The sequence below is a fragment of the Eptesicus fuscus genome, chromosome 11, assembly GCF_027574615.1.
Source record: "Eptesicus fuscus isolate TK198812 chromosome 11, DD_ASM_mEF_20220401, whole genome shotgun sequence".
In the NCBI taxonomy this organism is placed as follows: Eukaryota; Metazoa; Chordata; class Mammalia; order Chiroptera; family Vespertilionidae; genus Eptesicus; species Eptesicus fuscus.
Window position 1 is genome coordinate 226,246 of NC_072483.1, and position 23,033 is coordinate 249,278.

General features: G+C 63.5%; 1 protein-coding gene and 1 long non-coding RNA gene across 3 annotated transcripts in view; one reads left to right on the forward strand and one right to left on the reverse strand.

Moving 5' to 3' along the window:
* Positions 1–238: 238 nt before the first annotated feature.
* HS6ST1 (heparan sulfate 6-O-sulfotransferase 1) overlaps positions 239–23,033 on the forward strand; it is a 30,666-nt gene continuing 7,871 nt past the window's right edge. The window contains exon 1 of the mRNA XM_054723319.1: positions 239–1,005. Within this exon, the coding sequence (XP_054579294.1) occupies positions 488–1,005 (518 nt within the window). The 5' untranslated portion in view covers positions 239–487. The remainder of the gene's footprint in view (positions 1,006–23,033) is intronic.
* On the reverse strand, positions 13,850–15,879 carry LOC129150730 (uncharacterized). Of its 2 annotated transcripts, none has more exons than XR_008557473.1 (4): positions 15,808–15,879; positions 14,601–14,700; positions 14,054–14,363; positions 13,850–13,947 (listed from the first exon to the last, which is right to left on the reverse strand). It is a non-coding gene; the product is annotated as an uncharacterized LOC129150730 (long non-coding RNA). The 2 variants fall into 2 exon arrangements; XR_008557472.1 differs by having other exon boundaries at positions 14,601–14,791.

Here is a 23,033-nt window from a genome sequence, read left to right on the forward strand (position 1 = left end):
CACGTCCTCCAGGCGCTCCCCACGACCCTGCACGCGGGAACGGTTCCCAGTGGGCGGCCTCCCGCCTCGGAGAGGCCCCCGCGGCCAGAGAAGGTCCCGGCGCACAGCCCGGGCCGGGCCCGCAAGCCCCGGGGGCGGAGCCGAGGATCGGCGCGGGCGGCGACGGCAAGAGGCACCGCGCGGGCGGGGGGCGGGGCGGGGGGCGGGGCGGGCGGCGGCGGACGCGGCGGCGCGCGGGGCTGCGCAGTCTCCTCGGCGCGCGGGGCGGTGAGGGCCGCGGGGCGGGCGGAGGCGGCGGGAGCCGAGCCGGGGAGGCCGGGGCCTGACGGGCCGGCGGAGAGCAGTCATGGCGCCGCGCGGGGCCGGGGCCCGAGCTTCTGCGCGCGACCCGGGCGCCGAGTAGCCGGGCGGGGCCGACGCGCGGCGGCGGAGGGAGCAGCGCCCGCGCCCGCCCGCCCGCAGGCCGCCCGGCCGGCGATGGTGACACATGCGGCGGCGGCGCGGCGGGACCATGGTTGAGCGCGCCAGCCGGTTCGTGCTGGTGGTGGCGGGCTCGGCGTGCTTCATGCTCATCCTCTACCAGTACGCGGGCCCCGGGCTGGGCCGCGGCGCCCCCGGCCGCGCGCCGCCCGACGACCTGGACCTCTTCCCCACGCCCGACCCGCACTACGAGCGGAAGTACTACTTCCCGACGCGCGAGCTGGAGCGCTCGCTGCGCTTCGACATGAAGGGCGACGACGTGATCGTCTTCCTGCACATCCAGAAGACGGGCGGCACCACCTTCGGCCGCCACCTCGTGCAGAACGTGCGCCTCGAGGTGCCCTGCGACTGCCGGCCCGGCCAGAAGAAGTGCACCTGCTACCGCCCCAACCGCCGCGAGACCTGGCTCTTCTCCCGCTTCTCCACGGGCTGGAGCTGCGGGCTGCACGCAGACTGGACCGAGCTCACCAGCTGTGTGCCCGGCGTGCTGGACCGCCGCGACCCCGCCGCGCTGCGCGCGCCCAGGTGAGCCCCCCGCCGCGGCCACGCGGTCGGACCGAGCGCGCCCCCCGCGCTGTCTGGCCGCTCCCCCGCCCTGCCCTCCGCGAGTCCCGCTGGCCCCAGCCCCATGTGCCCCAGCCATCCGACCTCGCTCGCCCTCCTGCCCCAGTCTCGCTCCTTCCCCACCTCCCACGGGGCGTGTAGTGCCCGGGCTCCCGCCGGTCACCGCGGGCCGGTGTGAACCGGGGCCGCCCCACGTGTAAGCCCAAGCCGGCCTCGGTCGCGGGGCAGGACAGTACATTCTGGGCGTGTGTTCCCACCAGGTGCGTGGCTTTCCTGTGCCGCTCTCTTAAGGCACTCCCACCCTAAGCTAGCGCGAGACATGGAGACCCCTGTGGGCCCCCAGCCTGCCTCGAGGGGCTGGGAAGGCTGCCTGCTTGTGCGCCCCTCGAACAAAGGCCCGAGTGTGGCCTGGCTGCTGGCTCGCAGACATGGCAGACACGGCAGACTCGGCAGAGTTGGGCCCAAACCAAGTGTGAGCTTGCCCTGAAAGAGGAACAAAAGCCAGGTTGGGGGGAGCTGAGCTGGGAGGGGCAGGTGCAGCCAGGCACCTTTCCTGGGGACCCCCTATCCTGTGGAGGTTGGGGACACAGGACTGACCTAATGGGGGGCACCTCTCCCGGGCCGCCCGCAGGACCGTGCTGGGGTGTGGGTGGTTCAGGCTGTGTGTGGGGGTGCTCTGGGGGCCTTCTCCCAGGTGGGGAGGCTTGGCCTGCGGTGGGTTTGTCTTCCGTTCGCCTTAGGCCTGTGCGCAGTCGGCTCGGTGGGATCTGGCTGGTGGAGTCCTGCTTGTCGGCGCTCAGGAAGGCGCGGGTCTGGGGTCCTGGAGGGGAACGCGGGCATCTGTCCGGTGGAGCTGAGCGGTGTCTATGCACTGCTCCCCCTGCTCAACCCCGCAGTCCTTCTCCGGGGTCTTTCCCAGCTGGTGGGAATTGGCCCTAAAGCTGGTGGGAGTTGGGGAATATCTTCCCCCTTTCCCTTGGCTGTGTTGCTCCCTCCCCCACAAAAAAGCAGCCTGAGAGAACATTCCTGGCCTCCAGCAGCCAGGTGCTTACGGACCTGCCCGTCCAGGGACGCTGAGCTTTGCTCTCTGCCCACACTTGGTCAGCTCTGCACAGATGCACTTTCCTGGCCTCATACCCCCCCAGCACCCCCCCTCTCTATCTCTCTCTCTCTCTCTCTCTCTCACACACACACACACACACACATGGTTGATCCTCCCTGTGCTAGACTGAGCTTGGCTGGGGGCTGTAGGCCCCTGTAACGGCACTGCCCAACCCAGGTAGGCCTAGGCCCTAGGGACGTCCCTGTGGGTAGGAGGGGGCCGGTCTGCCAAAGGGAGTTACCCGAGAGCCCCTAGGGAGCATGTGCAGAGCTGGCTGGCAGGCCCAGCCAGGGCCGGAATCAAGCTAATGGCCTTGGCCCTGTTTGCAACCAGGTTGTTCTTCCCGTAGCCCCGCCTCCTGGTTGGTTTCCCTGGGGTCACAGGGTGAAAGGTCCTGGCCTCTGTTCTGGAGTTTGTCCTGGTGAGCAGGAGATCGGGCTCCTCACACACAGAAGGGGGGTCAGGTGGAGCTGATTGCTGCACACCCCACCCCTGTGCGCACCGGGCCCCAGGGCCCCACCCAGGGGGTGTGTAACAGGAATGGAAAAGAAATGCCCAGCCTGGTCAGCCAGATGCCTGTTGCTGGGGTAGGCTGCCAGCCCCCCCCTCCCCCTTAATTGCTGAGCTCAGCGGCAGCAGCGCCGGGAGGGGGGCTCGGGGTGCTGGAGGCCCTGCTCTGGTCCACGCGGAGCGGTCTGTGCCACCAAGCAGGTGGCAGCTTGGCCTCGGCTCTCCCTCCCCTTTCATTCAGTCCAGGAGCGAGATAGGCTGCTTCTTTCTGAGCTTCCTGAGGCCACGCAGCCGCGGCCTGTGCCACAGGCGCCTGCCCTGAAGCCAGTGCGGAGGCGGCCCTGGTCCCTGGTCGTGGGCTCCGCTCGCCCATGTTTGCAGGGGCCCAGCCCCCCTCAGGAAGGCGTGCCCGTCCTCCCTGAGTGCCAGGGGTTGGTGGTGCCTGGTTTCATGAGTCTCGGATGTCACCCTCACTCCTTCCAGTAGGGCCAGGTCCCACCTTCCCCATGGGTGTGGCACCCCCCAGCTGGGGTCTGAGGAGGGGTGGCCCTGGCCCCTAGAGCTGTCCTGGCACGGCCCGTGGGGGTCTGGGCCCAGGTGAGGCCGGGCACACGGCAGGACCTGGGCAGATGCCTTTTTGTCACGAGGGGCGCTTTGAGAATTTCTCGCCAAGCCTCTCCCAGCCCCTGAGGCCGGGTCTCTGTGGCGAGGGGAGGTGGGCCTTGTGCCGGAAGTGAGGGTGCGCCTAGCTGCCTCTGATCTCCTGGTCAGGCTGGGCGTTCGGGGCCTGTGCTGAGGGGCCACGGGGAGATGGCAGGGTCCCCCCCTGGGATGTGCTCGAGCCCCCGGGAGCTCCCTGACCTGGAAGAGAGTAGCCGGTGTGTGAGGCCGTGGCGGATTCCTGTTTGTCCTGTGTCCGTCAGGAGAAGGGGGCGGGGGCTGCCGCACTTGCTGGCCTCAGCCGGAGGGCTGTAAGGGCAGGGCTGGCCTTGGAGAGGTGTGGCTGCCCCTGCGCAGCAGGCAGGTGGCTGACTGTTGCCAGGAGCTACTTTGGTGAGCGTCTCCGCACCCCACACTCCTGTGTCACCCTGCAGGATCGGGTGGTGCTCTAAGGGCCAGAACCCTCCTTCCTCCTTCCTCCTTCCGTCTGCTGATGGCAATGCCAGGTCTGGCCTGGGTGGCCCTGGAGTCACGTAGGCTTCATTGGGAACCAACAAGGGCATTTGGGACCTGAATGTGGCTTCTGGTGCCTCATCCACGGTCCCACGCCCTGCCGCACCACCCCGAGGTCCTCTGGTCCAGCAGTGGGCTTGTGCTGCCCTCTGCCCGGCTTGCCCTCATCTTGCCACTGCTCGGCAGGCTGCACCTCTCCGCAGCCCAGCTCTGCTCCTCTCGCGCCAGGAAGCTGCCCTGGCGGCGCCCCGGGGGTGCTCTGCATCCTGTCATGTCCGAACGTTGGCACCGACAAGAATACTCTCCACAGGACCCACAGCCTCGGGAGCTGTGCTCCGCGGGCTTCACCCAGACAAGTTGGGTTCAGGAAATTGGCCTTGTGTGCAGCGCCCACCCCGCCTTCCCGGTCACTTCTCTGTGCTGTCGGGACCCAGCCGCATTCGCCTGCACGGGGCAGGTGTCACCCGGCGCACAGGGCTGGGACCGTGAGCAGGACCCGGCCGCCCGCGGCCTGGCTGGGGCGTCGCGGTGGCCTGAGCACCTAGAGAGCACTTGGGTTGAGACAGAAAGAAGCTCAAGTCAAAATGCTCAGAATTACATTTTCATTTTTTTTTTTTTTTTTTTATTGATTTCAGAGAGGGAGGGAGAGGGAGAGAAAGATAGAGACATCAGTGATGAGAGAGAATCACTGATTGGCTGCCTCCTGCAGGCCCCCCACTGGGGATCGAGCCCGCAACCTGGGCTTGTGCCCTGACTGGGAATTGAACCGGTGACCTCTTGGTTCCTGGGTCGATGCTCAACCGCTGAGCTACACCCGCTGGACACATTTTCATTTTTTAAGAAAAGGGAAAAAACATCTTTTTCAGCAGATGCAGGAGAACTTTCTTTTGAAGCAAACTCTCAGCCAGTTTATGGACGGTTCTTTTAAACGGCTCTGGCCTGTAAGTCATCACACCAGGCGTGGTGCTGTCCCGGGCTTCTGTCCTCACGGCGCTCCGCTGCGGAGCCGGCCGCGCAGGGTGCCAGCCGCTGGCGTGGCCTGGCTCCGGCCTGGCCTGTCCGCTCCCGGGTGAGCCTTTCCTGTGCGCCCAGCTCCCGCCCTGGCCCGGACCCGTGCGGCCGGCACTGTTCTTGGCGGAAGGTCTGAGAGGTGTGGCGGCTGCACTGGGAGAGGGCGCGGTGGTGAGGGCATTTGCTGTGCGGAGGTAGGGCCTGTGGTCCTCTCTCACAGCCCCCTCCTCTGTCGTAAAGGGAGGGTTGGGCGTGCGGTGGAAAAGAAGAGGCCTGTTCCCACGCATCCCCGTTGTCTGTCCCTGAAGCCGTCACAGAACTTCCGTAAACGTTCCGTGTGGTTGAGCATAACGGAGCAGGGCCTCCCCCCGAGGCCCGGACCGCCCTGCAGCGAGCCCGGCTGTGAATGTTTCGCATAGCTCCGGTTTCCTTCTGGAATTCCTGGGAGTGAACTGCTGAGTGGAATGGCCGGGATGTCTAGATGCTCTCCGCATAAATTGCTCTTCAGCAAGCCTGCGCCTGTGTGTTGCCTCTGGTGGAAGGGGGTGCCTGTCTCGGCAGCACCCCTGTGGGACTGAAGAGTCCGTGGGAGGCTGGTCTGGTTCCCTCACACTTGCTGCTCAAACTTAAATCCTTCCAGAACGCTGTTCGAGGAGAGATTTGTTTGAAACCCGAATCTTTTTTCCCATTAGAAACGACGTAAATTGAATTAATCCATTCCAGACCCCCAAATGATTCCCTGTTTTACCCTTTCTGTATACAGTACATGTCTAATGTGCTGTTTAATCAATAAATTTGTGGAACCACCCCTACTAGCCTTAAGCGGGTCACTTTCAGCCCTCGGTCCGGGGTGCAGCATCTTAGCTTGTCCACTATCTCTGCCTCACACACGCAGTCACTGGCTAACTGCTGTTCCTCTGTCCACACCAGCACGTTCTCCTGCCTCTTCCACTTGCTGTGAGCTTTGTTTTGTGAGCACTTTCACACCCTTAGCAACATGAGCACTCCTTTTCTTTAATATATTTTGATTTCAGAGAGGAAGGGAGAGGGAGAGAAACATCAGTGATGAGAATCATTGATTGGCTGCATCCTGCACGCCTCCTACTGGGGATCGAGCTCGCAACTCGGGCAGGTGTCCTTGACCGGAATCAGACTTGGGACCCTTCAGTCCCCAGGCCAATACTCTATCCACTGAGCCAACTGGCTAAGGCAACGTGAGCTCTCTTGGTGACCTCTTTATGTTTTAAAATTGTGCTAATTGTCCATTGCACCAGCAACAAAAGCAAAAAAAAAAACAACAAAACCACAAAAATATTCATGATTTCCTGAGATGCTAAGTACTCCAGGTTTAGGAGTAAACCCAGGTTAGGAGTGAAGTCCACTTCGCTCCTGGGTGTGTGGCCGGGGAGAGGCTTTTTGTCGTGCGGATGTGTCCACATGGAGGGCTGTCCGGTTGAGAACTGCAGCTCTGTTAGAAAATGGAGACATTTTTTCTCTGAGCAACTTGGTTAAGAACCAAATGGTTGGAGTTGGGAGACGTCCGGGAACCGGGTCTGCGGTGTTTAGAGCGTCCTCACTGGCCACAGCCCCGCAGGCAGGCGTGTGGTGTTGGCCCGTTTTCCACCAGAAAGCCGGGCAGGGCCCAGGGAAGTCGGGGAACTTGCCGAGCCCCTGGCCTGGAGAGCCCACAGCCGGCCACGGACATCTGGCTGTCCCAAGCCTGTGCCGGCCCCCGCTCAGCTGCAGCCGGGAGGCGGTGGTGGTGAGCAGTAGCCAGCCCTGGGGCGGCCGGCCAGGCCCAGCACATGGGCTCCTGCCCTGGGCAGACCTGGGAAGTCTCCGGAGGGTTCCGTGTACGGGAACCATCTGCAGCCTCGCTGGACCCTGATCGGGCCACACCCTCCGCTCTGGCTGTGCCTAGGAAGCTCGCTGGCGGCAGCTTAGACTGTGGTGCCCGAGCAAGGGCTTTGGGCAGCAAGCCGATGCCTCTCCCGTGGACGGGCGTGGAAGTCGTGTCACTCAGCCAGGACGTGACTCACCTGAGAGCACACAAAGCCGCCAGGGGCTGGGCTCTCTCCTGACACTTTCTGAGCATTTCTCCTCACGTGACTTAAAACCTCACGCAACAGCCTCTCACTGCACGCCGGCTCCTCCTTGAGGCGGGCCTCGGCCTCACCTGCCAGCACTCACAGGTGAGAAGACATGTTCGTAAGAAGGTTTTTCTCTTTTAAGACTCTTGTTCTTGCCTCTTCCAGAACTCAGTTGGCTCTTTTTCTTCCCATGAAGTTTTTGCCGTCTGTTTGTGTTTTTCTTTCTTGGGAATGGGGGGTGTTATTCAGGAAAAAAAGTATCAAGGTTGGCTGGGGCCACCAGGGATGAGATGCTGCCCCAGCCACAAAAATAGTCCAGCAAGTGAGTGGTGATGGCAGGAGATGTGCCCTGGAACATCCGAGGGGTTTGCAGAAGCTGCCTCCACATAGGGTTTTGCAGGATGAATAGGAGTACACCAAGGAAGTGGTGCTCTGGATCCACTGTTAGGTTTCTAGTCATGTCCTCGTCCTCTGACAGCCATTCGTAGGGACAAGTAGGGCCTAAGTGGCAGTGGGGTGGGGACAGTGTGAGTGGAGAAGGGCTCTCCCAGGTGGTCTTGATCCGGCATCTAGAAGGTTCAGGATCCTGGAGAAGGCACTGTGCATAAATTAATCAAGAGTCCAGAGACACATAATTTTGAAAGGCATTTGGGGGACCAGAGGAGCTTGGCTAAAGAAACCAAGTTCTCCTTGTCTCAGGACCCCTTGCTTTTTATTAACACAATTTGTCCTAAGGCAAGGTGGAGATATTCTCGTCAAAGGGTAGGTCTGCATACACAATTTATGGTCAGATTGGAATAATTGCCTTCGGCTGTTCAGGTGTTTGGCCAGGAGGAGGCAATAACAAGTAGATTAAGATGCCCTGAGCTGTCTGGCAGCAAACAATCATTTATGCATCCTTTTCAGGCTTGGGGAAATGCCCTCAGCCATCTCCAGATGATTCAGCCCTGCTGACACGCTGCAACTGGCTTCCGCAGGCAGGCAGAGGCCCAGGCATTGGCTGCCCGTCTGCCCCTGAACGCAGGCCCATCTGGCTGTGGGACTTGCGGCCTGACAATGCCCTCTTCTGGTGTGACGTTGTCCCAGACCCCGCTTTCAGGGCCAGGCATTTGGGAAGAGTGAGAGGACTGGCTCCAGACCGCCGGGCTGCGGGGACACTTAACTGACACCAGGAGCAGCCACGAGGACGCCGCCAGCTGTGGCACCCACTCACCCTGCCAACCTCGCTGGGGCCTGGGGCCTGTTTCAGTGATGGCAGCCTTTCCGCGTGAGGGGGTGTGGCCTTCCCCGGGCCGCGGGTGGCCTGGCCCTAAGGCTGCCTCCAGGGTCACTGTTTCGAGCCCCTCCACCTCCCACTGGGTCAGACATGCAGGGGCGTGTTCACTCAGCCAAGCACCCTGGGTCTGGGCCCCCGCTCACCAGGGCTGCTGGTGGGGACAGACATGCCCTGAATTTCACAAGTCCTCTTCAGGGTCTCGCCCTCTGTGTACAGGTGGGGCTCTGGGACGACATATGTGGGATGTGGCCCCAGAGTTCCTTCTGGGCAGCCGCTCTGGCTCTGGGCCCAGCTGGGCACCGGAGGAGGAGAGGGCCCCAGGCGGCCTCGCCCCTGTTCTGGAGTTCCGTGGGCAGCACAGGAAACCACCTCTCGGCGCCCAGGCCCCATCTCCCGGGGGCTGTGGCTGCTGGTGTGCCCGAGGCACTGCGGCCTGGCCTCCAGCCCCATGTCCATGCCTTGTTCTGCCGTGGGCAGCGCACAGGCCTGCTGCAGGAGTGGGCCCGGGGCCTCGCCGGTGTGGTGGGCCCTCGGGGGCTAACCACGCCCTTCAGCAGGCTGGGGGAGGGGGTTCTGATGTCTGAGCAGGTGCAGCCGCCCCAGTTTGTTTGTATGAGGAACACTCGCCGGCCCAGCGCAGGGACCAGCAAACCGTGATTGTCTGGCGTGGTGATGGCTGGAGAGGTAAAGCCCTGGAGTTAGCTGTTTGTAAGCTTGTGGAATCGGAGGGGGTCCCACCCAGGTCACAGCAGGGGCTGCAGGGGGCCTCATGCCCCAGGGCCGACATTGGAACCTCAGCTCTTGAGTCGGAGCCGCCCTGTAGCCCCGCTCCCCTTCTTGGCCGGCTCCTTCGGCCGGGCCGGGGTCACACACGCACCACATGACGGTCTGATCCGCCGCGGTCCCAGTCCCAGTGCCTCCACCCGCTGAGGCCCCCCCCCCCCCCCCCCCGCGCTGTGTGCTTACATGTCACTGCAGACTCGTGTGCCCCCTGAAGCGGCGCACAGCAGTGTAGATCCTTCTAGAACCTGCATCAGATGGAACATGGCCCTCTGAACCTTACTTTCCCCACTCAGCCTTGTTGTTGAGGTTGATCCACGTCGGTGCATGGCATGCATGTTTAGTTCATGGATGCTGGTGTGGCACCGAGTTTGTCTGGACACGGCTCTCTTTTGCCTGTGCTTTGTCCTGCGAGCAGAGGAAGCGCTTAGGGCCGGCGACTGGCCAGCCTGCTCCTCCCCAGCAGAGGGCGGTCCGTCCTCAGCTCTGCTCGAGGGGTCCAGCGCCCTCCAGCCCATCTCCTCCAAACTGCCCCATGCCGTTCCCGAGCTCCCCCACCGATGGGACCGTCAGCGTTGCCATTTGCCAAGCCAGTCGCCATGGTCTTGGCACGCTGCTCCCGTGGCCGGTGCGGCCGGTGCGGCCGGTGCGGCCGGCGCCCCGTGGGGTTACTGGCTGCTGTTGGTGTCTCGGCCCAGAGGGTTGGTTTGTCCCCCGACGTGTTCTGTTACGAAGTTCTACGGCGATGACACCCCGTCTGCCCTCCCACACCGTGTGTTCTGAGCGTTCGCACTGTAGGGAGGGGGCAGCGCTGGAGGGGAGTGGCCCTGCTGACCTCTGACCTTTCTGGGAACCCCATGCATTGGGGCTCAGCGGGAGGCCTGGAGAGCTGACGGGACAGATGGTGGCCAGCCCTCCTCCCTGCAGCAGGCGTGTCCCCAGGGCCTGCCTTGGAAGGCCTCGGCCGCGCCTGCTGCTGAAGCCGCTCCCAGAGGCCAGGCAAGTGGGGGCCTCCCGCCTGGCGTCTGGCACCCACCAGCCCTGGGGTGGCTGCCTGTGAGGTTGGTTGGAAGAGAGGGTCCTGTAGTCAGAACCAGAGGCTGGAGGCCACTGCTCTGAAGTCAGAGCCTTTCCTCCCTCGATGGAAATCCAGGTGGGCTTCCTAGAGTGAGGCCTGCAGGAGTCCCTGTGCTCCCCGCCTGGCCCAGCCTGCACCCCATCTCCACAGCCACACCCAGGGCCGCCCTGCAGGGCCCTCCCGTGGGCAGAGCTTCCTGCCCCCGCTGAGGAGAAGGACGAGGGCAGGGCTCCCTTATCATCCCAGCAGCTTGGGTGCACCTCGCCCAGCCCCACGGGCCCAGAGCCCCGGGACCAGCGTGGGCAGAGTTGACTCGAGCCTGCGGGTGGGGTGAGCATCGCCCCTGAGTCCTGAGCGCCACAAACTCGGTGCCAGTGCCTCTGAGGCTCTGCAGTCATGTCACCACCGCGAGGGGCCGTGGGGGGTCATCCTGGAGCTGGGGCCAGGTTTGGGGTGCAGTATGGTGTTTTCTCTTTAAGCCGGGGTCACCTTCTCATCGAGGACACTGCAGCTGCAGGAGGCAGCCTCAGCCCAGGCTGTCAAGCTGTGGTGCTGTTTCCGAGCGCCCAGTCGGCTGGGCTGGGGGCAGGCGCCTTGCCGAGGGCATCGTCGGAGCCCAGTGGCTGGAAAGACTCCACCCCACCGAGTGCCAGGCCTTCCTTGTTCTTGATGCCGTTCGGGGTCCCCACAGGGCAGATGAGAAAACTGAGGCTCAGGGCCTCAACGACTTGTCGCCCAAGGGCACGTGTAGCAGAGCGGAATGCCCCAGGCCTGTGTCCCCAGTCCCTGTTACCCCTCTCCAGGGGCAGGGAGCAGGCAGGTCCAGCGAGGAGGGAGCCAGGCAGCGGCATTCCTGCCTGGGGAGGGCCGCAGGGCAGCTTTAATGACGCGCTTCCCAGGAGCTCAGATGGTACAGGGGCCTGGAGGGAGGCCCCATGCCCAGCAGCTCACCCTCCCTGAGCCAGCTGCCCGGGGTCACCTGCCCGAACCAGCTGAGTCAGATCTCAGGGCTGCTCCCCCAGCGGTGAAGGCAGGTGGAGGGGGCCGCAGAACGCGGCCTCCGGGGCGATTTGGAGGCTTCGGTGTCACCTGTGAGGGGAGGTCCTGCCCGCAGGCACCAGGCAAGGGGCACGGCCACCCACGAGCGCAGTCCTGCTCCGGGAGGACCAGGCCCCACCAGCCTCACGCCTGGCATGGCCTCCTCACCCGCCTCTGGCAGCACAGGCTCCTCTCTGCCTGCGGGAGGGCGGCGGCCGCTTGTTCTGCTCACACAGGCCCAGCGCTCACCGTGGCCGGGAGCGGCGGTCAGCCTGGTGCTCTGAGGAGAGGCTTGTTTGTTTCTCTGGAAGCTGGGCTGGCAACGTTCCCAGAAGAAAACACCATTTTTATCAAGTGAAAGGCGGTCAGGTTTCAGCCAGGTGGGTGGAAGGCGGGCGGTGGGCGAGTAGGGCCGGCCAGCGGAGCCCGGCGGGGGTCACAGGCCCACAGCAGGCCCGCAGATCCCAGCCCGGCCCGAGGCGCCTTTCTCCTGGCTGTTCCCCTCGCGGCCCACACGCACCGGCCTGAGGCGCGGAGAGCTGAGGCCGCCTGCACTGTCCCTGTGGACCGAGGAGCTCCTGGCTGGGGAGGTGGGCCGGCCCTTCCAGCCCCGCTTGCCCATTCCGCACCCCCAGCCTGAGCCCTACGTCTGGTCACTGTGTCCCTTTGCTGCCCAGGCCAGGGGTGGCCTGCGGTGATGCCCAGCCTGGGGTGGCGGTCGTGCCCGCGCTGCTGGTGGGGTGGTAGTGCAGGTCTGGTGGCAGCATGGGCGGCGCTCCTGCCCACCACCTCCTGCTCAGCGGGGACCGTCTGTCCAGCCCCTCCCAAGAGCTGTCCCAGGTCATTGCCGGAGGAAACGCTCCTTCAGGTGTGCCGGGGTCACCGGCCTCCCCCAGCCCCAGCTTTGACCTGTGGCCAGGAGCTGACAGCCTAACCCTGGGGGCCCTTCCGTGGCTGGGGCTGTCGAGGTAGCACAGGAACCCCAGCCCGATTCTGTCAGAGCCTTTTACGCCTTTTAACTTAACAGGTTTCACTGAGCCCTCGCTCCTTGCGGTCTTGAGAGGGACACTGACCTGGGACCAGCCCCACCCCCACCAGGGCTCCCAGCTGTGTCTGACGGGCAGCTCGGGGTTGGGAGGGCCCGGGGCGGGGGGTGGTCTTGGCACCTCCCTTGGGTTATGCTGGTGGCACCACTGAGTTTACGGGGGGAAATGAGGCCCCAATACCCTCTGGTGGCATTTCTGCTGTCCATCTGCCAGGCCAGATGCTGGTTTTCTCCGAGGGCCATCAGGTCAGTCCCTTCGCTCACACCTTGCTCTGGCCTCCAGCAGCAGCTCAGCCCCGGCCCGCATGGGTCTGGGCACAGGCATGCTCCCGGTTGTCTGAGGGCGCGCCACACTCCCCTGCCTCAGGGAGGCCTGCAGCCCTGGCTGCACCACCCACGTGGCAGGGCCACCTGGCAGCCGTCTCCGGAGCCAGGCCAGCGGAGGCCTCCTGCCCCGGAGCAGCCACAGGGGCCATTGCATGGCAGCCGCATCCCGGCCCAGGCCGTGTTGCCCAGAGCCGCCAGTCTCCCCGGGTGCCAGGGGGTGCTCAGGGCCATGGACATTCAGGACTAGACCTGAGCACTATCTATACACACTGAGTGGCCAGATAATGAAGATCTCTGAACGCATAATAATCAGCCACTTGGTGTATATCCTCCTATATAATAAAAGGCTAATATGCAAATCATCCCCTTGAACAGGAGTTCGACCAGCAGGCAGGCTGGCCAACCGTCCATGTCCCCTCCCCCTGGCCAGGCTGGCCGGACCCCACCCATGCACGAATTCATTCACCGGGCCTCTAATACACACACACACACACACACACACACACACACTCACTGAGTGGCCAGATTATGATGATCTCTGAACGCATAATAATCTGGCCACTCAGTGTATATCCTATATAATAAAAGGCTAATATGCAAATTGTCCCCTCCACCAGGAGTTTGACCAGCAGGCAGGCCAGGCTGGTCGGACCCCACCCATGCACGAATTCATGCACCAGGCCTCGTGTGTGTGTGTGTGTGTGTGTGTGTGTGTGTGTACATACATACATACATACATACATACACTGAGTGGCCAGATTATTATGCATTCAGAGATCATAATAATCTGGCCACTCAGTGTATATAAAAGGCTAATATGCTAAGTGTCCGACTATTTAGATAATGACGTCACGTAGCAACGCCCAGCTTCATCTCCCTAGCGACTAGCCTCCTTGCAGTTTCTTCAGCCCAGGAACACGACTTGCTTTACAGCCAGGTGGAAACATTTCACACTTTAACCAAATGTCTGTGAAGCATTTTCCGTGCCTCATCTCATTGATCCTCACAGAAGTCCTGGAGTAGGTAGATAGGAGACTCGGTAAAATCCCATTTTCTTTTGAATAGCCAGAAAACAGATTTAGAAAGTTTAGAAACTTGACCCAACTGAAAAGAAGAAATGGTGGACCTTGAAAATGGCTTCAGGTTTTCTCACTGCACAGAATATAGTCAAACACTGCTGCAGTTAAATATTTCACCCTTTGTTCTCCCTGTGTGATCTACAATAATAATCTGCTTTGTGTTGATATTTACTGCTGTGTTGCTGACAACTACCTGAAAGAGACATTGGGGTGCTTCACTGGGCTGGAAAAAGTTTAGCTACATCAGAAAGCAGGTCTAATTAAGCAAGTTTATTCTATATCTATAAAAGGCTAAATTGACTTACACATACGTCTTACATATAAAGCTCTCTCTGGCGCCAACCGCACACGTGTTTCCATCTGCCATTGTCAATCGTAAATTTGGTTGACACTTCTATTATAGAGAAAAGGTGAATAGCGATATTAAAATATTTCTTCTAATTAATTTCCTTTCAGTGTGCATGAATTCGTGCACCGGGTCACTAGTTTTAAATATTTACCTTGAGTTCTTCCTATAACAGTAGCACCTGTGGTAGTTCAGGAGCAGAGGGAATCCTGGCCTGGGCCGGGCACCTCCCTCACTGCCCCTCTGAGGCAGCTGAAAGCCTTCTTAGGTGACCACTCGCGTGAGGGGTCAGGCGGGCGGGGCCTAGCCGCTTTCCAGGGGCTGCAGGCGGGAATGCATATTCGTGGAGCGGACCTGATGGCCACAGAAGCTGCCCTCTGCCTTCTCACTCAGTGGCATCTGCGTGGTTCCGGCGGGGCAAGGGCAGCGTGCTGTCTCCGGCTGCTCGGGCTCCAACCCTGTGGCTGGTGGAGGAACAGGCCAACCTGAGTGTGAGCTCAGCCGTGGTTTCCAGGCACCAGGACCCAGGGGGCTATGCTCTGGTGGGCAGAGCCACGGGCCTCAAACTTGCACACAGCGTCCCCAAGATTGGGACAAGCACCTCCACCTCTATCCTGTGCGGATTGCCCAGGACCCGGGGGCACCACCGGCTCCACGGCTCCACGGCTCCCAGCCCCTCCCACCCACACTGCTGGGCGCACCTGGACAGCGGGAGCAGGCCACTGCTGCTGGGGCGTGGTCGCAGCCTCTTCTGGGCTGGCCACGTGGCCCGGGCCTGTGTCCAGTTGGCGGTCTGTCTCCCTGTCACCATGAAGCAGAGACATCCGGAGCAGTGATCGTGGGCCGGGAGTGGGCTTCGTGTCCTCCCGGGCGGGGCCGCGGGTGGGCCAGGCTACAGAGTCCCCGGCGGTGAGCGGCCTTCCTCCTCACAAGTGGCTGGCACTTTGAGCCTGCCCTCCCCCTCCCCGCTATCCCCCTTTAGGGATAGCAAGTTTGCACCCCGTGGCAGGGCCGCCCCTGGCCCTGCCCTCAGGACCAGCCAGGTCATGAGAGACCGTGTTTTCACGGAAGAGTTTCTGTTGCTGCAGAATCGGAGCGGGGGGCGGGGGCTGGAGTCTGCCTGTGGCCCCTCGCGTCCCAGTCCACACAGAGGTGGGGGCGCTGATGCTGGGCTCTGCGGGAGGCTGTGGGGTCGGGGACCTCGGGCTCCCTCCTCCTGCCTTCCAGGAGAAGGGGCCTGGCTAATGGTGAGGACAGTAAGTCTCCTGTGCTCCTGGCAGGCCTTACAGGGTGTGGGGCACGCCCTGTGTGTGCATCACCTCCACCCTCAGCACACGCAGGCAGGCGGTGCTGCTGGGGCAGAGCTCGCTCTGCAGTGGGCATGCCCTTGGGATGGCCTTACAGGGCCTGGCGATGCCTGGGGTATTGTGAGGCTTGTGCATGCGTGCCCCCCAAAGAGATGAGTTACAAATGGCATTGGCAGATGGTGGGGTCTGGAGGCCCCTCCCCCACGGCAGGGAGGGTCTTGGGGACGGGAGACCTGCCACTGGAGCTGCTCGGCAGCTGTGACCACCCTCACGAGCACAGCACCCCCTGACACATCCCACAGACAACCCTCAGGCCGACACTCATATCACCCCACAGATATACCCCCCAAGTCGACAGACACCCCCCAGGTAGACACACCCAGGTCAAAACACCATCATGCAAAGGTTGTCGCCCGCAATTCCAACACCAACAGGAGCCCCTGAGCTGAGGTGCTGAAAAGGGACCACTTATTCCATCACACAGCTCAGTGAGAGCACCTCAGGCGGAGAGCTGGGGAAACCCTACAAACAGCGGGGGCTGGCTGATAGAGGGGAGTCCCTGATTGGCCCACTTTCAGGCAGATGAGGAATCCATACTCACACAGTTTGGTTGGTCCAAATGGCACTGTCCTGATTGGTCCGCAGAGGTGTGATGCTGGAGCCCTCCGGGAGGGGCCCCGGAGGATTGGGGCCCAGTTAACCACAGGGAGCCCTGGCAGTGTCTTCTTTCCTCGGGGCTGACAACACTCACCCAGCTCCTCAGGCCTGAGGGAGGAGTGGCTGCTCCTGACGGGAAAGGCACTGCAGGAGGCTGTGGGGGGGGGGGGAGGGGTGATGGCCCTTCTCCAGCAAGGGCGGGCTGTGGGTGTGGCGTACACCCAGCTGCACTCGGAGGTGAGCAGCGTGAAGAACTGCCAAGGCTGTTCAGTAACGGGGCCCCTGCCTCCCTGCAAGGAGACAAGATGGCCTGCACCAGTCCTGCCCTCAGCACATGCTGGGGTTAGAGACGGGCTGTGATCCCAGCTGCGGGAACCTCGGGTCAGTGTGTGTGTGAGTGTGTGTGTGTGTGTGTGTGTGTGTGAGAGAGAGAGAGAGAGAGAGAGAGAGATTTTGCAGAAGGTATGGAGGGAGCAGCCCTTTGCTTGGTGATGTTGGCAGACTGGCCCAGCCTGCACAGGCAGAGTGGGCGGGGTGCCGGGCGCGGGTAGGCAGGGCCTGGTGAGGACAGGAAGGGCTGGTGTTTGCGCTGCTGCAGACGAAACCCTGCCTGCAGGCGGCAGTGAGTGCGGCCCGAGGGGGAGGCCGGGAGGGTTTTTGCACAGCCCGCTTGTCGGCCTCTGTCCCACCAGCTCACCTGTGGGTCCTAACCGAATAGGTCATGACCTGAGGCAGAGGCTGGCTCAGGCCACTGCACTCCTCACCAGTGTGACTTGGGCACATAGGAGCTCTGCTGCCCTGGCGGTGGTGCCAAATGGAATGTCGGCCCCGGACCGAAGGATCACAGGTTCGAGTCCTGGTCAAGGGCAGGTCCCTGGGTTGCAGGTTCAATCCCTGACCTGATAGGCCACGTGCGGGAGGCAGCTCATCACTGTCTTTCTCTTTCTCACAGTGATGTTTCCCTCTCTCTCCCCCTCCCTCTAAAAACCAATGGGAAAAATGTCCTTAGGTGAGGATTAACTATATCTCTCCTATATAATAAAAGGCTAACATGCACATCGACCAAACAGTGGAACAACCTGTCGCTATGATGCACACTGACCACCAGGGGGAAGAAGCTCAACCCACGGGGAGCGCCGCTCAGCCAGAAGCCCTGAGCCGGGCTCACGGCTGGCGAGCGCAGCGGCAGTGGTGGGAGCCTCTTCCGCCTCTGCAGCAGCGCTAAGGACCATCGGGGGATGTCCACCTGCCGGCTTAGGCCCACTCCCCATGGGAGGGGTCCTGGACTGCAAGAGGGTGCAGGCCAGGCTGAGAGACGCCTTCCCCCACACAGCACACGGATGGCGTGCGCCGGGCCTCTAGTACATACGTGTGACCTGTGTGCCTTAGTTTCTCACCTGTTAAATGGGGCGGGTGTTGGGCTCTCCACTCGCCTGAGGTGCGGAGCGTGGTGCCAGGTGCGGGGTCCTGCCCGGGGGCGCCGTCCTGTCTGTCCCGTCCACTCTCGTGTCCTAGTCTGAGACTCGTGGAGCCCCAGGGGCAGCCGTTCCCATCACTAGATCCGTCCGCGGTTTGTCCTCACTTCTTGAAGTCGGTTGAGAGCAGTGGGAAGGGCAGGCTGAGGCCAAGGCTGTCTCCTCTGGTGGCCCTGGGCTGTGGAGGGGTGAGGACCAAATCCCTGTGGGGTGAGGCATGGTGCCGGAGGGCCCGGAGGGGCTGCTGCTGAGCCCTGCTCGGTCCAAAAGAACAAATGGGGCTCCCGCAGGTCACCCCCGAGTCCTGGCCTGTCTGAGTGCCTTTCCGCCCGCCCGCGGCCTCTGGCCCCATCATCCCAGAGCACGCGTGTGGGGCAGGTGAGACCGGGCTGCACGCCACCCTGCGGCGTCGGGGTGACGGTGCCCAAGGACTGCTTTCCTGAGAGCACGCGAGCCGGGTCTGCCCGCAGGCGCTCTGGGGGAAGGGCCTTTTCTAAAGAGTGTGGGCCTCCTGTCTAATAAAACTGATGTGCAGATTGACTGCCTTCGCTATGCCCACAGCCAATCAGAGCGAACAAGATGGCGGTTAATTTGCATACGCTGAGGGAGGGAGGAGTGAAGGAAGCAGAAAACAAGGCGGCTGCTGGCTGTGGAGCACGCGGCCATGGCGGCCTCGGAGGCGGTGGCAGGCGGTGGCGACTGCACATGGCCACAGCAGCGGTGGGCGGGGAGTGGCGGGCGGTGTGCGAGGCCGCGGCGGCCTCGGAGGCAGAGGTGGCTGCGGGCGGGGCGGGTGGGCAGGGTGGGGCGCGCAGCAGCAGTGGCTGTGTCCCCCACGCGGAGGCGGAGGTGGCCGAGGGCTGGGTTGGGTGGGCGGGACGGCGGGGGGCGCCCTGCCCCTTCCGCCCGCTGGGGGGGCAGGAGAGGTGGCCGTGGCGGGAGGGAAGCCCGCCAGAAGTCTTGGAGGAATATTCCTGCCGCGGGTCCCTGGTACCCTGTATAAATAGCATCGAACGTGCCCGTTTTATTTTTTATTTTTTAAAATATTTTTATTGATTTCAGAGAGAGGGGGAGAGAGAGAAACATCAAGGATGAGAGAGAATCATGGATCGGCTGCCTCCTGCATGCCCCCTACTGGGGGGCATCGAGCCCGCTACCCGGGCATGTGCCCTTGGCCGGAATCGAACCCGGGACCCTTCTGTCCGCAGGCCAACGCTCTATCCACTGAGCCACACCGGCCAGGGCGGACGTGCCCGTTTTAACACACAGCCGTGGCACTGAGTGCCGCACAGACACCCATCTTCTCGCACGGACTGTGCCCGTGAAACACGGAGTCCCCTCCTCCCCGCCCTGCGCCTCTGCCTGCGGTTGGAGGCTGAGTGCTGTTTCCTTGTCCACGTCCCCATGGGTGGACACGGCGGGCGCCGCGGCCTGCTCTCAGTGCTTTTGTGTGCGTGTCCAAAGAACAGTTGCGGTCGTGTGACAGCATGTTTAAGCTGGAGGCACCAGCGCCCGGTTTCACCTTGCCACCAGGAATGCCTGGGCCTTCAGTTTCTCCACGTCCTCGTGGCTGTCCTCCTTCCTGGCTCGGCCGGAGGGTGTTGCATACGGGTGCCCGGCCTCGGACGCGGGAGGCGGGGCCCGGGGCGCTTGTGGGTCGGTGGCAGGTGTCCAGCAGAAGGCCTAGAGGTCCCACCCCGGGCTCCTCGTGGCCACTGGCACCCTCCCGGGCTGGGCATGGGCTCTGCCTGCGGCCCCGCCCCTCCGGGCTGGGCCAGCTCCTGCCCCTGGCCTTGGGAAGCAGCTGTATCTGTGCTCAGTGTGTGACCTGCTTTCCTTCCCGGAGGGCAGCCGGGCAGCCGGCCAAGCCCTCGAGCTCTCCAGATCCCTGCACAGGCCCTTGGTGGCCGCCACTCCCCTCCTCGCCAGGGAGGGGCGTGACTTCTGAAGCCTCCCGGCTCGAGTGGAGGACGCCCCGGAGGGGGGTGACGGCCCCTGAAGCTGCCCCCGCTGACTTGGTCCGTTCTGTCCAACCCCAATGCCTCTGCGTGCTGAGCCCCGCCCGCCCTGGGATGCGGGCAGGTGGGTTCGGCTCAGCGCGGCTCGGCTTGCGGGAGGCCGCCAGGGAAGGGTGCCATGCTGGGGTGCGTCCAGGAGGAGAGTGACGGGAGGAGGTGACCTGAGTCAGGCCGGGCAGAGCTCAGCCGCGGACCAGGAGGTAGAGTGGGGGGCCCTGGGCTGCCCATCAGTTCACAGCAGGGCTCGGCCATGGGGACGGGAGGGGAGCAGCTCTGCCAGGACCCCCAGGACCCATGGGGTTAGGAAGCCCAGCTGTGCCCCGGCGAGCACCAGGCCGCCCCAGCACCGTGTGCATCCGGACGGGGACCGGTGGGAGGGAGTGGGGAGGACTGGGCCAGACGAGGCCGCCTCCTGGGGATCCTGGCACAGCCGCTGTGAGGCTCCCCATCGGGAGCCTTGCTCCTGAGGCGGTGAGGTGGGCCGGCCTGGGCCTGGGTCCCGGAGGGGCTGCGTCTTCAGGTAATGCCGGACCCGGGAGCCCTGAGAAGTGTGGTGCCGGGTGGAAGAGGCACCGAAGTGGGGACCCACCTGAGCTCCCAGCAGCGGGCCCCCCAGGAGCCTGAGGCAGGCCTCGGCCTGGGTTTTGCCTACCAGACGCCTGGACAGACAGACATATCCAGGGGGACCTCGAGGCCGAGTGGCTGTCCTGCCTGTGGGCGCCGAGGTGTTGGGCGCTGCGTCCTCGGTCGGCGGGCAGCAGGGCTGCGCCTGGTGGTCACGGCTCTGGCCACGGCCTCCTCCCTCGCGCTGAGTCTCCTGCCTCCGGTGTGAGTCACGCCCTCTTCCTCCCTCTGGAGCCTGTCAGCTGATGGCACCACCTCCCATGTGCCCAGTGAGTCGCTGAGCCACGCTGCCCATCCACTCAGGTGTCCCCGCCTCGGCTCCGGGGTCCCCGCGGCACCATCCGTGCCCCCAGAGCAGGGCAGTGGGCCCAGGCCCGCCTCAGCCTCCCCTTGCCCTCCCCCAGGGCCTGGCACACCCTGCTGAGGGCACTCGCCTGCTTCTCCCTCGTCTGCACGTGTGGGTGCCCGAGTGCGTGCGCGGGAGCCTCTGACCCGGACCATCTCTGCAGCCTGTCCGCGCCAGAGACCCCCCCCCCCCCGGCCCCCCCCCCCCCCCCCCCCCCGCACCGGCACCCAGGACGGCCCCGAGCTGGGCCTGTGGCAGCACAAGGGCCTGGCGCTTCTCTCCCCGCCCGCCACCTGCCCTCCCTCCAGACAGGCCTGGCCTCCGTCTGCCGCGTGGTCCTGGGTCGGGGCTTGTGTCAGGCGAAGGGAATGCTCTTCCGTGGCTGCTTTACTGACCGACACTGGGTGTTAGTAAGTGTGTCTGTGACCCCCTCCCTCTCCCCTTCCCCTCCGAGAGCAGGTGAGTCCATTCTGGCTCTTGCCCTTCTCAGTGGCCTGCTCTTCCTCCCATCCCGACCACAGGAGCCCTTGGGAGGGACCGCAGCCCTTGGGTTCTCCCAGCTCATCGGTCAGGCACGCCCCCCCCGGCCCCCAGCTGCGCTGCCTCAGGAGAAGGGGGCACCCGGCGCCTTCTGTGCTGTGAGGCCTCTGGACTCACCTGCAGAGGCCACCGTTCCCGGCCCCCCTGATGCCTGTGCCTGGGAGGGGGTAGGGTTGGCCCTGCCCGCTGTTCAAAGGCCCGAGTCCGCGTGGGAGAGCGTGGCATCCTGGGAGGAGGGTGTTGTGAGCTGTGGGGTCTAGGAAAGCACGTCGCCGTGGTCCGTGGCCCAGCAGCCTCCCCGTGCCAGCTCTGACCTCCTGTGAGAAAAGCGGCTTTCAGCCCCTGTGTCTGTCGGGTGGTGACACGTACTGGGTTTTATAAAACTGGAAAAATGCAGAACCACTAAAAGCGGGGCTTCAGACCCAGAAACAAGCCCCTCTGAGTCCGGGCATGGCCGGGCGTCCGCCCACCTCTCCGCCGGGTCCCCGGGTCAGCCGCCGGGTCCGTGTGAGCGCGAGCTGTGACGTGGTGCTTCTGCTCATGTGCACACATGCGTGTGCTGCTGTGTCATTGCTGTTCCCACCAGGGCTCGGGGCAGGGCTTTGCCGCCGGGAAGCAGTGCCCGTGGACCAGTGGTGAAGTGACCCTGCCCCGTGGTCTCCCGGCGGGCGGGGGGCCGGGGAGGGGGGGACCTTGGGCTTCTCACAGGCATGGAGCCCACTTCCTGGAAGCCCTCGGGAGGAAGGGGGCTCTGGGCCCCTGGAATCTACTCCCAGGGCCTGCTGCTTCCCGCAGACCGCAGATGCTGTGGAGGAGGGGGCTGGCGAGGTGTTGCTAAGCCTAAACGAGTAAAACTTGGTTTTTGTGTGTTTTTTCATATTTTTTCAGAAACTTGGAATATTTTTAAAGTTTTTGTTTTAGTTTTGCTTTATTTTTAGAGAGAGGGGGAGTGAGGAAGGAAAAGAAACCTCCGTGTGTGATCTGCTGGCTCCTGCACGCCCCCTACTGGGGATCGAGCCCACCCCGGCATGTGCCCGTGCCCTGACCGGGAATCCAGCCAACGGAGCCACGCTGACCAGAGCAGCCGCTTGGAATTTTGAAACAAGGACAGAGATGCTGTGTGTTCCCACCACTTGGTGACAGCGTCCTTTCCCGTTGGAGCGGCACGCTCCTTCCTCTCGTCATGCAGTGCAGCCTGTTCTGGCGCCGCCCCTTCATCCTGGGGGTCGGGATGCTCCCCCTGCTCTCTGCCGCCTGCCTCTCCCTCCCTCCTCAGGGCCCTCCCTCACCTGGGCGTTGCCTGGCCACACCCCTGCCCTTCCCGGTGCGATGCCTGTGAGGGAAGGAGGCTCAGGTCAGCCTGCCCCGTGGGCCCCGCGCAGCCAGGACGCTGAGTGAGGCTCTCACTCTCGGTACCGCCGGGCCCTGGCCTCCGCCTCCCCATTGCTCAGCCGCCTCTCCCCTGTCGCCCAGGTGCCCGCCTCCCCAGGAGGGAGGCAGAGCCTGCTGGGCCTGGAGTGGGCGGGGGTCACGGCCGGGCCGCGGTGTTTGGACCCACGAACAAGACACCCTTGTCCACTAGGACCTGGCCGTGCACGGAGCCCGTGCCCAGGATGCAGAACCGCCGAGCCGTGGAGGCCGGGCCGGCGGCGGGCCGCTCAGCAGGGGCGCTCTTCACGCCCGAGCTTTATCTTTGAGGTCCTTGGTCAGGGCACCCCTGTCCTGACCCAGCCACCTTGTGTTCTGTGAAATGGACCAGACCCTTCTCCACCCGCCACTGCCCGTTGGGGAGCGGTGCCTCCAGCCAGGGCCTTGGGACCTGATCACTGAGCCGGGCCCACTGGGGAGCCCGACGTGTGCCTGAGGGGCCGTAGGCGCTGTTGCCGCGGTGAGGGGCCAGAGGGCAATGCCCGTTGATGGCCTTTGCTGATCACTAGCAGCAAGCCCTGAGTGCCAGGGCTTCTTCCTTCCCCAGTCCACTCCCCTCCTGGCCATGGTCATCGGCTGTGAGTCCCCGTGTCCTGGAGACGGCCCAGCCCCCCGAGTGCGTGTCCGGCTTCGTCCGGGAGGCAGAGGGACAGCGTGAGACCCTCCCTGTGCCCGGAGCGGGTCCCAGATGGCTGCGCAGCCCCATGCGCCCTGGGCCAACGCTCGCCACCCCGAGGGC